At 42.1% G+C, this 12,876-nt stretch overlaps 2 protein-coding genes across 3 annotated transcripts; one reads left to right on the forward strand and one right to left on the reverse strand.

Annotated features, from left to right (window-relative positions):
• Positions 1 to 1,977: 1,977 nt before the first annotated feature.
• casp9 (caspase 9, apoptosis-related cysteine peptidase) lies at positions 1,978 to 5,253 on the reverse strand. Of its 2 annotated transcripts, XM_075475607.1 has the most exons (11): positions 5,176 to 5,253; positions 4,920 to 5,064; positions 4,624 to 4,831; positions 4,399 to 4,482; positions 4,260 to 4,321; positions 3,972 to 4,148; positions 3,804 to 3,893; positions 3,390 to 3,537; positions 3,087 to 3,275; positions 2,845 to 2,954; positions 1,978 to 2,737 (listed from the first exon to the last, which is right to left on the reverse strand). In XM_075475607.1, exons 2-11 carry the CDS (start codon positions 5,049 to 5,051, stop codon positions 2,633 to 2,635), a joined length of 1,305 nt encoding a protein of 434 aa, XP_075331722.1. In that variant the 5' UTR covers positions 5,052 to 5,064; positions 5,176 to 5,253; the 3' UTR covers positions 1,978 to 2,632. The 2 variants fall into 2 exon arrangements, with proteins under 2 accessions (XP_075331722.1, XP_075331721.1); XM_075475606.1 differs by having other exon boundaries at positions 4,920 to 5,253.
• Positions 5,254 to 5,402: 149 nt separating this feature from the next.
• LOC142390684 (dnaJ homolog subfamily C member 16-like) lies at positions 5,403 to 12,386 on the forward strand. The gene is made up of 14 exons (XM_075476307.1): positions 5,403 to 6,124; positions 6,204 to 6,270; positions 7,117 to 7,441; positions 7,538 to 7,722; positions 7,861 to 7,965; positions 8,057 to 8,215; positions 8,319 to 8,449; positions 8,540 to 8,723; positions 9,358 to 9,537; positions 9,641 to 9,717; positions 9,955 to 10,035; positions 10,162 to 10,251; positions 10,325 to 10,495; positions 10,588 to 12,386. The coding sequence occupies exons 1-14, from the start codon at positions 5,952 to 5,954 to the stop codon at positions 11,033 to 11,035; spliced, it is 2,376 nt and encodes a 791-aa protein (XP_075332422.1). The 5' UTR covers positions 5,403 to 5,951; the 3' UTR covers positions 11,036 to 12,386.
• The last annotated feature ends 490 nt before the right edge of the window (positions 12,387 to 12,876 follow it).

Raw genomic sequence — 12,876 nt, forward strand, 5'->3', positions numbered from 1 at the left:
ATAAAGCTTAAATAAGCATTTCAGGCCACGCAAATTGTCCGATCTCCACGAAACTTGGCACATAGAATCTTCAGATCAAGCCGCACAAAAGTTATTGTGTGGAATTTCTTAATTAGTATTCCGATTTTCCATAAAAGCCAATCAAATTCGAGTTTGATGCCGCCAAAGCGGAAGTGAGGCCTTATCTTGGCAACCATTTGGTGTTATGACGTCAAACTTCTAACACAGACTCAAGACCCCTACTGTAAGAGGCACAAGAGGTTTGGTGACATTTGGCTTATAGGTGGCCGTATCTATGGCAGCCAATTAACGCAATGCGAGAAAGTTGTGAAATTTGGCACAATTAATCAGCCAAGTGCCAAAGCCAAAGTCAAGAAATTTCATGGCCCAAGTGCTTACTCACTAGCGCCACCAACACGTCAAAGTTCAAAGTGCATCTAAATGCATAACTTTGGACTACTTGGTCCAAATGTCACAAATAAGCTATTGCTGGAATCCTTGGATTATGACGAGTCCAACGCACCCAATGACGTCATTGGCCTATACCTACAATGTCCGCCATTTTGAATTTAATCAAAAAGCTTAAAAAAGCATTTCAGGCCACGCAGATTGTCCGATCTCCACGAAACTTGGCACATAGAATCTTCAGACCAAGCCGCACAAAAGTTATCATGTGGAATTTTTAATTAGGCTTTTGAATTTGCATAAAAGCCACTCAAACTCAAGGTAGACGCCGCCAAAGCGGAAGTGAGGCCATATCTTGGCAACCATTTGATGTTATGACGTCAAACTTCGAACAAAGACTCATGAGCCCTATTGTAAGAGGCCCAAGAAGATTGGTGACGTCTGGCCTATAATCATATCTTTGGACCCCTTGGTCCACATTTCACAAATGAGGTACCAGTAGAATCCCTGGATAAGGATGAGGTCAACACACTTAATGACGTCATTTGCGCCATCTTGGATTGTCCGCCATTTTGAATTTAATCAAAAACCTTCAAAATGCATTTCAGGCCACTAAGATTGTCCAATCTCCACGAGACTTGGCACATAGAATCTTCAGACCAAGCCGCACATAAGTTATTATGTGGATTTTTTTATTTCACTTCCGTGTAACCGCGGCAGCCAATCAAACTCCATGCCGACGCGCAAACGGGACATTTGGCCGTATCTCTGCGATGCATGGATATATCGATGCTAAACTTGGTGCATGGACTCACGACGCCTTCCTGAGCGGCCCAAGCCTTCCCTATTGTGCCATTCTGCTAGGACCCCCACATTGCTGCTTGCAGCTATATTTCTTATTGTTTTAAGATTTAACTTTTGAACTATGATTAACGGAACCTTGATGATGGTGGGAGCAAATAAAATGGAACCACCTCTGATTTTATGAAGACTCCTGATGGCGGTGGAGAGAATGTGGACTCCTGTTAAGTATCTGTACAATCTTGAGTTTGAGACTCACAGATACCATCTGCTGGTGGTTGGAGGGCTGAATCCAGTGAACTTTTATTCAATCTTACAGTTCCTGCAAGTCTTTCATGCTGTTACTCACAGGTTGTACGTATTATAGTTTAGATGATGCCAACAGAATGTGCTGCCTCTGGGTTTGTAGAACAGTGTTGAGTTACAGAATAGTTGTATAAACGAATGTACCAATTGGATTCATTGAATTTATTGGCTTTTTAAACATATCCATTCAACATCTAATCAACTTTGAAACAGTGCCTACAGCTAAAGGTGATACCTTTACCTGTAATCAGCCACTTATGCAAAGCACTTTTTACAATACTAATTTTTAGTGTTTTTTTTTTTTGTGTTTAGACCTTTTGAAGTGTTCCGTTTAATTATTTAATTAGATTACATTTGCATTGACTGTGATAAGTAAATCTGTTATTTTTCTGTAGTTTAAGTAGAGCTGGACGATGTCCCCCATAAAGCAGTTATTTATACAGAAATGAACAGAAGGACACACAGCAGTTTTTACACTCATATCTTATAACTCTCCAGTGTGGCACATTACTTGCCAATTGCAAGTTTTTCAGGTGTTATTTTCACAAAAAGACATTAAACAGACTAGAAAGAACAGAGCATGAAAGTCTTAAAACAATGCAGTCCACAAAGCCAACATTTTGGGTCCAATCTTAACTGTGCAAGCTCTGGCACACAGTAGATCTTGGACTTAAGAGGCTGTGTTGATTTCTGGCTCATGAGAACTGCTACATACCAGTAAAAAATAAGCCTAAACATAATTTTCACAGGAAACAATTTTTTTTTCTATCTAAAATGACACCCATACCCATCCATCCATTTTTTATACCCGCTTCATCCAATGTAGGGTCGCAGGGGGGCTGGAGCCTATCCCTGTTGTCATTGGGCGAGAGGCAGGGTACGCAGAAATAAACGAGGCACACAACCATGCACGCTCACACTCACTCCTAGGGACACACCCATACCCAAAGAATTAATATAAAAATACAAGAAGACACAAATGTAATAGACATGCACAGTTTCACTTGATCATTTCAGTAAAACAACAGTCAGAAAACAGATCAAATTCATGAATATTACAAAAAAATGGCTTTTCTGTCTTAAACTACAGCAAACATTCCCTGACAGTGAAATTTTTCCTCTACGCTGGGGTTTGAAAGTAGAGGAGTTTGCGGAGGAAATTAAAAGAACCGGGCATCTGCTTGTAGAGCCCTTTTGCAGAGTTTTGGGAAACTTCGTCGTTAACCTGAAAACGAGAAGAGACGAGAATCAGATATGCTTCTAAATCAAAAATCTCCAAATTAAGAAAAGGGCTCCAGTTTTTCCCATACTGCTATGATAAGTGAAGCTCACCATCATAAGCATTGTGACCAAGTCATCAGTAGCAGCATTTTCCTCGAGAATGCGGTCCAGCATCTCGACGTACCACGAGCCAGACGAGGTGTCTCTCCAGGAAACATAACCTTTATTTGTCACATGGTCAAAGAGGCAACAGGAAGACAAGTGAGTTAAATTTATCTTTATTTCATGTGACTTGTATTTGAAATACTGTTATTTATCAATATAAGCAAATATGCACTGAACAACAAACACACCGGGGAAAGTAGAGTAGGACACCAGGATGTCACTCGGGGTGGGCAGCGTTGCTCTAGCATCAGTTTCATCAGAAGTGCTCAGAGAGTCGCTGCTGGATGACATCGGGATGGCGTCCGTCTGGTCATCTGTTCTACCGATTGATGGCTGAGCTTCATCGGGGGACACCTCAAAGCCTGTGTCTTTGTCCCCTTAAGGACAAAAACAACCATTCGTGTTAGAGACCACTTTGAGGGCATGTCACATACAATCAACTGTGTTTTTTTTTTTTAAAGTTAATGAACAGCATGTTTGGTGTCAGCTACCTCCTCCACAGGCCTGGATGAAGAAAAGTTTAGGTTTGCTTTGTAAAGAAGGGCAATGCTGCCCATTAAGGTAGTTTGTGATGAGCTGAACTGGAACATGCTGTCCATCCACACCATACACTGCACCAGGGAAACGGCTGTGACTCACCTACAAACATAAATATAAATACATATGCGCTTACATACCTGAATTTATACTCGAGTAGATCTGACAGAAAATCTAACATGGAAAAAATGGATTCAAATCATGGCCAGAAGACTAGTTTTCCTTGTTTAAGTGAAACTGATATTGAGCCATGTATAATTTCAGAGGCTGGATGTCTCGTGATCTCACTGTGATGTAAGGTTTTTATTGAGAGCCATTTAAATGCTATAATCAAAGGTACTAAAACAGAAAAACAGACCTGGTCTTACCTCAGTCCCATGTGAGAGCATGATAACGACACAGCAGTCATACTGTGAATGGTCCTTCTTAGACAAAGCTGACAGTTCATGTTTGATTTGCTGAAATATGGAAATAAAGGTCAGCAATGCTTTCTTTCCTGCAGTTCCAGCCACAGTAGTAGAAGAAATGACTCTTACTCTTTGTTTCAGGTTTGTCTTGACCTCCACGATGAAGTTAAGTGCCTTGAATCTTCCCTCCAACTTATCGCAGTCAACATTGGACCCTTTGCGATTGTTCAGCTTGCTCTCACGTTCAAACTCCACATTGTTTATTATAAGGCAATGGCCACAAGGACTGGCATCCATTTTATAGCTCTGACACACACACATATAATAAAGGAAGCAGAGAAAAATATTTGCCTGAAGATTCCTTCCAAAAGAAAAACCATTTGCTGTGACGGTGTGTAATAAATAAATGATGCTTACTTTAATACTGTCCCGCCGTGTTCTTCCTTGTGGCCTTGGTCTAAAGATCTCCGTTTCAGGTGCTGTGAAAACAATATATGTTTAACAACACTGGACCTACATGACTCTTAGCAATGCTTAAAAAAACTGCATTTCTTACATGGACTGGGAGTAGTGGTAGGCCTCTGTAATGGATAGATGGGGACAGTATCTTTGTTTTGCTTATCAACATCCATTGGAGAAACTATAACACAAACAGGAGTGCATACAGTATACTACGGGCAATACATTTAATGATTGTTCATATTGAAAGAAGAGAGTTTCAAGTTGTTGTAGGTATTCTGTGTTCATATAGATCAAATGGACCTTGGTTTCACACACTTACTAACTGGAAGAGGCTTGATAACTGGGGGTCTCTTTGTGGGTGTCGCAAGTTGAAATTGAACTGTTGGAGCTCCACTCTGCAGGATCTCTGCCAGACCGTGCTGAGCCGTCTCCTGAAGGCACTCCAGAAACAGGGGAAAGGCTCGACTCCCACGGGTCTCCAAGTCCCGGACTAACTGTCTCGCTTGGTCTCGTCTGGTCCCAGAACTCTGACAGGAGTCAAAAGTCACAGGTGTCTACTGTTTTGTTCTGCTTATGCAAGCTCCTCAAAACCTTAACCTATGTACCACAACCTACCTTTATCTCATCGATCATGTCCTGGGTGAAAACTCCTTTTTCAAGTAGGGCATCATAGAGGTTTGATGGATCTAAGTCTCTCACCAGATTAATCCTGTTTCGCTGAAGAATCTTCTTGTGTTGTTCCTCCATGCTCCATTCAGTACTAACAAAGCAAGAAGACAGAAAGAAAACTAAACGCTGTACCTGACATTTACTTGCTTTCACAACCACAGACGATGTCCTAAAACAAGACTTCTGCTCTGTAAAAATGAACCTTGTTCGTGTACAATAAGGAGTGTCTTGTCGTTGTTTTTTTCTCGGTTGCACTGGTTATTTCCTTGTTTACATCACCGCTGCCTGTGATTGGTCAACCGGAGGAAGCTAGAGGAACAAGGGGTGCGCTTGATTGTAGTCACGGCGCGTCGCAATTCCACGGGCAACGTGAGACATCCCGTTAACGTTAAAAATGGCGACCTGAAAAACATTAAACCTAACGCATTAAAGAAAATAAAGCTGTCGCCAAATACTCAATCTCCCAAAATTACTTTCGCCAGTGGGAGCCTCCTTCTCTACTCCTGCTTCCCAGCAGCAGGTTATTATCAGCCAGCCCTGGAGGAACTGTGGGATGCAGCGGAACACACCCCGTATTTCGCCGTCGTTTTACCTTAACCTTAGCTAGAAAAAAAGGAGCAGAACCGTCCCTGTTCAATATATGTGGCGTAGTACCGGCTCACTGCATCTGCTCGAGATGTAGAGCTGTTGTGTAGCAGGTGTAGCAACGCCACCAGTCCTAACTGAAAAAAATGCGTCAACGTTTAATCCTCGAGGAACATCATTAATGCCACAGGCTATAGACCGTTTGCCTCTATACATTCTTACCTATTTCCCCCTAGCTTATGTAATTACCGTGCCATAATGCCATTTTGGAGGAACAGCTGCATATATATCTCAAATTTGTCAACCATCTAAAATCCGTGTGAACGATATGGAGGTCCTCGGTCCATTTTAACCTGACGGTGTTAGTTACTCGGATGTGTTAAGGTAACTGTGATGGCAGGGTCAAAGATGTCTCTGCCACTGGCTGTGGTGGTGGTCCTGTCTGTGCTGCTGGCAGGATCAACCCATGCCGGGTCTGAGATGGACCCGTACAAAATATTAGGAGTAACCAGGAGTGCGAGTCTGACTGAGATCAAGAAGGTCTACAAGCGTCTCGCCAAAGAATGGTAATTATTTTACTAATGACAGCGACTCGATGTCATAACATTCACTCATTTCCTGACTAATGAGCATCTTCATCCAAAGGCATCCAGACAAAAACAAAAATCCAGGCGCTGAGGATATGTTCATCAAGATCACGAAATCTTACGAGGTTAGTCATTTTTAAATGGAATAATAACCCAAGACACAATGCTGTGCTTAAGTCTTGAGCCACTCCTCATTTCTTTATATTTTGACACATTTTCACGGAGAGTTTTAAACTGGTCTCGAGCAACCGTTCTCCAGGCTTTCTGAAGGTCTTACCAAGGTTTTCATGGGACTGTGGCTGCCGTCAGCCCAGTTTATATTAGTTATATACCTGACAATTTTTTTTAATTTTTTATTTATTTTTACAAGATTGGGCTTTTCTAGTTTGTTAAGCCAACTACCACTGGCCCATGAATCATTCAGGCATAAAAAGGCCCCTAACTCAAGGGATGAACCAGTTTTATGCCAACACATAACAGACAACTTAGCAAAGACGCTTAGTTACTAGCAGCCTGTTTCAAAGACAGTATCTGTTTTAATTGCTGCTGCTGCTGCATCTACAAAATAAGCCAAAGATATTTAAGTTTGACAGACTGAGTATTTTTTGCCCCAAGAAGATAATGTAGCTGAAAACCTGATGCATTGTGTCCTTAATACTCTGAAGAAACTCAGTGTAGGGCAGATAAATGAATCTAATGATATTTCCCATTTTTCATGGCAATATAGAATAAGAATAAACTTTTTTTTATGTAGGCTAGCACTTTGTAAAAAAAAAAAAGTTCTTCACATAGCAACAGATAAAACTGTAATGAAGTAAAAACAACTTAGAAACAATACAACAATATAAAGTACAATAAAACTGTGGGGCAGTTTATAAAGAAATGAGGGGTGGCTCAAGATCTGTGTGCTAGTAATGTATACAAACAGGAACACGACTTCCATGTTGATATTTGTTCTGCCTCAAATCTAGATCCTGTCCAGCGAGGACAAACGTGCCAATTACGACCGTTATGGGCAGACTGATGATACCCAGCCATATGGCAGTAGTCGTTACAGCCATCGCCGCGACAACTTTTACTTCGACGAGTCCTTCTTTAATTTCCCCTTCAACGGCAAGAACCACAGAGAGTTTACCGACAGCAAGTACACACTGCACTTCAACCAGTACGTCCACGATGTGGTGCCTGACAGCTACAGGAGGCCGTACCTCATAAAGATCACCTCCGATTGGTGCTTCAGCTGCATCCATATCGAACCTGTCTGGAAGGATGTGGTGCAGGAGATGGAGAGTCTAGGTCCGGAATGAGCTCCAGAAAAATGTCTCGCATTCGTTTTCATGGAGTGAGTGAGTGAGGAAGTTTCATGTGTTTACGGATGTCCTGTCTTCGCAGGTGTTGGAATAGGTGTGGTGGATGTTGGCTACGAAAGGAGGTTAGCCAATCACCTCGGTGCTCACCGCACTCCATCCATACTGGGAGTCCTAAACGGAAAAGTGACGTTTTTCCATTATGCCGTAGCAAAGGAGCACCTGAGGCAATTCGTAGAAGACCTTCTTCCTCAGAGACTTGTGGAGCGGGTAAAAAAAATCTGCACACGAACAGCAACAGACTCACTTTATATAAAATCTAATAAAAAAAAAACTGTGCAGTAGGTGCTTCACAGTGCATCACACACATAAAAGTGACTGAAGCATCTCATATGTGATATATTTTAGGTCAGTGACAAGAATGACCAGCAGTTCTTGAAGAGCTGGCACGAGCTCAACAAGCCACACGTGCTTCTGTTTGACCAAGTGCCCGCAGTTCCTCTGCTGTACAAAGTAGGTGATTATTTCATTTTGTTTCCATGTGAAAAGTCTTCGGGTGCCACCAGTAAAAACAAATCAATCATGCTTGTTTGTATCTCCTTAGCTGACAGCTTTTGCTTATAAGGACTACTTGCAGTTTGGTTATGTGGATCAGGGCCTCACAGAGACTGTCAGTCTTCAGAAACGTTTCAATATTAACACTTACGCTCCGACCATGCTGGTCTTCAAAGAGAACATCGACAAGCCTGCTGATATCATACAGGTAAAGCAATGAGTAGCCTCTGGAAGTTGAAAGTCTTGTGTTTTTCTACAACTTTCTGCAACACGAACATTGTGACGTCTCTTCACTCTGCATTCCTTTCCAGGCTAAAGGAATGAAAAAGCAAATAATTGATGAGTTCATGTCAAACAACAAGTTCCTCCTTGCACCACGGCTGGTCAATCAGAAGCTCTTTGATGAGCTCTGTCCCGTCAAACAGTTTCATAGACGCAGGAAGTAAGAGTCCAGTTTTTTGTATGAAAGCAAACTGAATTTTCATATCTCATTCGTACTTCAAACTACTTTGATTGTTCTCCGTCCCCTCAGGTACTGTGTCCTGCTGATCACAAGGGATGAGGAGACAGTATCTCTTGGGAACCAGGCGTTTCTCTCTTTTGCTTCCGCCAATACCAAGGAAGTGGTTCGGTTTGCCTATGTGTACCAGCGGCTGCAGCAGCCGCTCTGTGACATCCTCATGCAGAGCAAGGACAGCTCACAGTCACCACCGCAGGTGCTCGCCCACGTGTTCAACACAAGTTCCACAATAACCTGATTTCCAAACAAGTTGGGATGCTGTGTGAAGCACAATGTGATGACCGATCTGCAGAGTTTGTACCCTTAAAGCTTGGAGCCACTGAGGTTTAGTATTATCTTGCTAAAAGAGGAAGACGTCCTCTGGCGAGCAGCCTGTTTTGTTCCTTAACCTGTATTTAACTTTCAGCATCAATAGCTCCTCCACAGCTACCCATACCAGGTTAACTATGTATTTTACTTCACGTGGCAGAGTTTTAACGTGCATTTCTCGATGCTTTGATTAACTGTGCTCACTGACAACCGTTTTCAGCTTCAGATTTTTCCGTCTGTAATGCAGTGCTGCCTGGGAGCCTGAAGATCACAGCCATTCAATTCAGTAATCTTTCATTTTCCAATAATCTGTCGCTCCCGTTGCACCCCGCCCCCCAAACATTTTGCACAGCATCACAACTGTTTTGGAAACAGAGTTGCTTCTTTGCAAGTGAAACATATGAAAAACTTTACTCGCACAGTAAAGTGTGAGTTGTCATTGGCGATTTTTTTTGTCTGTTCTTGGCAGTGTGTGAATGTGTATTCCTTCTCATTTTCTCTGCGTCGGGTTGTGTGTGCAGGTGCTAATCCTGGAGCGCCGTAATGCCGCCGGGAAGGCGTTCTTCAAGCCAGTTACCGCCTGGAATGGCAGTGAGGAAGACAGGCAGCGTCTTCTGGAGGAGCTGGAGCGACTTCAAAAGGACCCATCTATCCTCATCCATGACGCCATGCTGCCCGAACTCAATAATGAGTTTGCTTCGGTATGTGTCCTTATGACTAAAATCCACGGTACAATGTGCTGCTGATATTCATAAATGCCAACCAAACGGTGTTACTAAGCCCGTTTTTACCATAATTCTGTAGATGTTTGTAATTCGGTGGATCTATGCATCTTACGATTACCTCACTGAAGTCATCGATGATATTCTACATAACAACTGGTAGGTGTAACTCAGGTATAATGTTAAATCATGATATTATTTTAATTGTTTCTCTTTATATTCTTTTAAGTATTTTTAATGCTTCTTCCACTCCCTGCTGCAATGCTTGTATTTTATGTAAAGCACTTTGAATTGTTTTGTACATGAAATGTGCTATACAAATAAATTTGATTTGATGATATGATATGATATGTAAAAAAAACTAACCTCTTTCCGCCTGACTTGTTGATGACTTAGGCGTGAGATGATGCCACTTCTGTCCCTCATCTTCTCTGCCTTGTTCATCTTGTTTGGAACCGTGGTCATCCAGGCCTTCAGGTTTGTCATATTCAAAATTACAGTGAAATAAAAATGTGGGTAATGTAATTCAACCAGTTACAAAGAAAGTTAAGGAGCAGGAGGCTAAAACAAAGAAATGTTTTTTTTTTCTTCCTGTCACTGCAGTGACTCAAGTGATGATAACAAGACAAAGCCGAAGGCAAAAGATGGGACGAATGCAGAAAATGGCTCATCGGGGAACAGTAGCACCTCAGGGCAAGAAAACCTTTCTACCTCTTGTTTTTAAGTGTGAGATTCATTTGTATTTATTGTCCACTGTTGATTTTAGTCGGCCTCCTAAAAAGAATTTTGTGGAGGTGACGGAGTTGACGGACATCACCTACGTGAGCAACTTGGTGAAGCTGAGGCCGGGACACATGAACATAGTGCTTGTGCTCACTGACGCCTCCAAGAACATCCTCCTGAGCAAGTTCGCCAAAGAGGTCTTCTCATTCACTGGGTAAGCTTCAAAAATTCTGTGTTAAGCTGAAGAAGTCCATGATTTGAGTTTAATCTGTGTTATTTATAGATACTTCCTTTTGATCCCTCCAGGAGCATGACGCTGCATTTCTCCTTCCTGAACATTGACAAGCACAGCGAGTGGATGAACACGCTGCTGGAGTATGCTCAGGACGCCATGCAGATAGACACGGACGAGGATGACGCGGGGAGCCGAAAAACGGATTACACAGGCTACGTGCTGGCACTAAACGGCCATAAGAAGTACCTGTGTCTGTTTAAGCCCGTCTACACTGGAGAAGACCTGGACAGTAAGTCGTCTGAGGATGAAGGAGGGGCGTCAGGAGGAAAGTCGAGGTCCAGTTCCCGCGACGATCACCCACCACGCAAATCCAACCGCTCCCGCAGCTTATCCACCCTGCAAATCCACCACAAACTGGACCGCCTCGGGTTGTGGATGGAAAGACTCATGGAGGGCACTTTGCCCCGTTACTACGTCCCGGCTTGGCCGGGACTTGACAAGATTACTCCCAGTAAATAGATCAAAGACAGAAAAAATTTACTTCCTGTCACTCCAATGGTTTTGATTATCACGGACGTTTGACAAAAGCTGTTTTTGGTATTTCAAGTGTGGGCAATATTACCAAATTGGCTTTAGTCCAACACATCCTTTACTGAACCGCTTACACTCATTTTGTTTTCAACTGCTGTTGGTCATATTTTATTCAGGAAAATGCTGCCGCAGCTTTGTGAGGATGGCACTAAATCACTGTGGCCACCTGTGCTCCCGTTTTCCCTGCAAGCGGTTCCACTCAGCCACACGAAGACAGGAACTGTCAAAACACTCCTCTGGCATCTGTTTTTGACCTGTCGGGGCTCGTTTGTTAGACCCGTTTTTCATTTTCCGTACAGCATCACACTTAGCTGTTCACATAAGGATAATTAAAGGGAGAGAAGTTCCTTTCCTGCTGGCTTCTTTTCACCTTCCTGCACCGTTGCTTGAAGTGGCTGTGAACTGAACAATTTTTGTTTGTTTAGGAGATTTGCACAAATGGTCAAGAAGGGTCTTCTCAGCTTTCCAACCATTCACCAAGTTGTCTGGACGGTGTATAAAGCCTCCTTTGATGAATACTGTGAATCATAGATGCATGAACCTAATATTTAATGTCTTTGCCTTTTCATGCATCTCAGCTCATTTTTGTTGTTAGAAAGATTTCCAAAATGCTGAGTCTATCGTGCAATATAGCATACTGCTGTCATGGCGATGCCTTTTACCCGGGACCTCAAGGTGTACTCCATGTTCTTCCTTGGTGGTGGTTGCAAGTAAACTAAACTTTTTCTTTTTCTCGTTACTTTATAACTGTTGGGGTTGTGGTTTAAAATGTGCACCGCGACAAATAAGAGTTGTTTTGCAGCTGTCATCTGCGAAGCAACACTAGTAAGTTAGTCAGTAGCTTCATGTAGCAATGAGCAAGTTGTATATTTTGTCTTCAGGATGTTTTCCCAAAAACCTGTGATCCACTGATTCACCATCTTTTGTCAACAAAAAGTGGAAAGCATGTGCTTGCTTAGTTTATCGATTTGTTTTGTCCACATGAAGTTAGAAAAATGCCGTCAATATCAGTTTGTTGGTACTTATTGATGTGAATATTACGCATATTACTCTCATCTATGGACGGCTACTTTAAAGAGTACATCGTTCGAAAGGTAAAACGAAAGTTTGACATTACCAAATAATGTAGAGATGTTTTTTTTTTTATGTTTAATACGTGTAACATTGATATCTGCAACTGTAAGATGTTTCAGGTTGTCTTAAATGCATTTATCCTCCTGCTGTTTGTAATACATTCCAATTTATGTTTATTAAATAAAAGAATAAATTTTAAGCTGAATTTTCTTCCCATAGAAGTTTACTTAGCAGGGTTTGGCAGCCAAATCAATGGGCGTTTGTAATGTACCTTTCAAACACGCATTCAATCACCACAAAGCGAGCATTTGACACACGACGGAGCGACCGCAGGATCTGCAGTACAAAAGAAAAGAAAAAACTATCCAACAGTAAATTACAGTTTAGTGCGTTGTTGTTGCTGTTCTCAGTCTTATTGCAGTTATCACTTCAAACTGTTTCCATTGATTTTTTAGATCATGGATCAGATTTACTGGGATAAAATGGCCAAACAGGCTGTTAAGCTGCTTCTTCTCATAGCAGAGTCATTTTTTCTATTTAGAGGGTTTGCGACATCTGGGACGTGTGGGGAGAGGGGATCATCACGAGTCTGCATTAGCTTCTATGATGGGTATCTTTAGGACATAATTTTGACTCCCGCAGTCTTCAACCTGCAGGTCAATACAACAAAGAGTGGGGGAACTGGACCTCTGGGC

The sequence above is a fragment of the Odontesthes bonariensis genome, chromosome 10 (assembly GCF_027942865.1).
Source record: "Odontesthes bonariensis isolate fOdoBon6 chromosome 10, fOdoBon6.hap1, whole genome shotgun sequence".
Lineage (NCBI taxonomy): Eukaryota > Metazoa > Chordata > Actinopteri > Atheriniformes > Atherinopsidae > Odontesthes > Odontesthes bonariensis.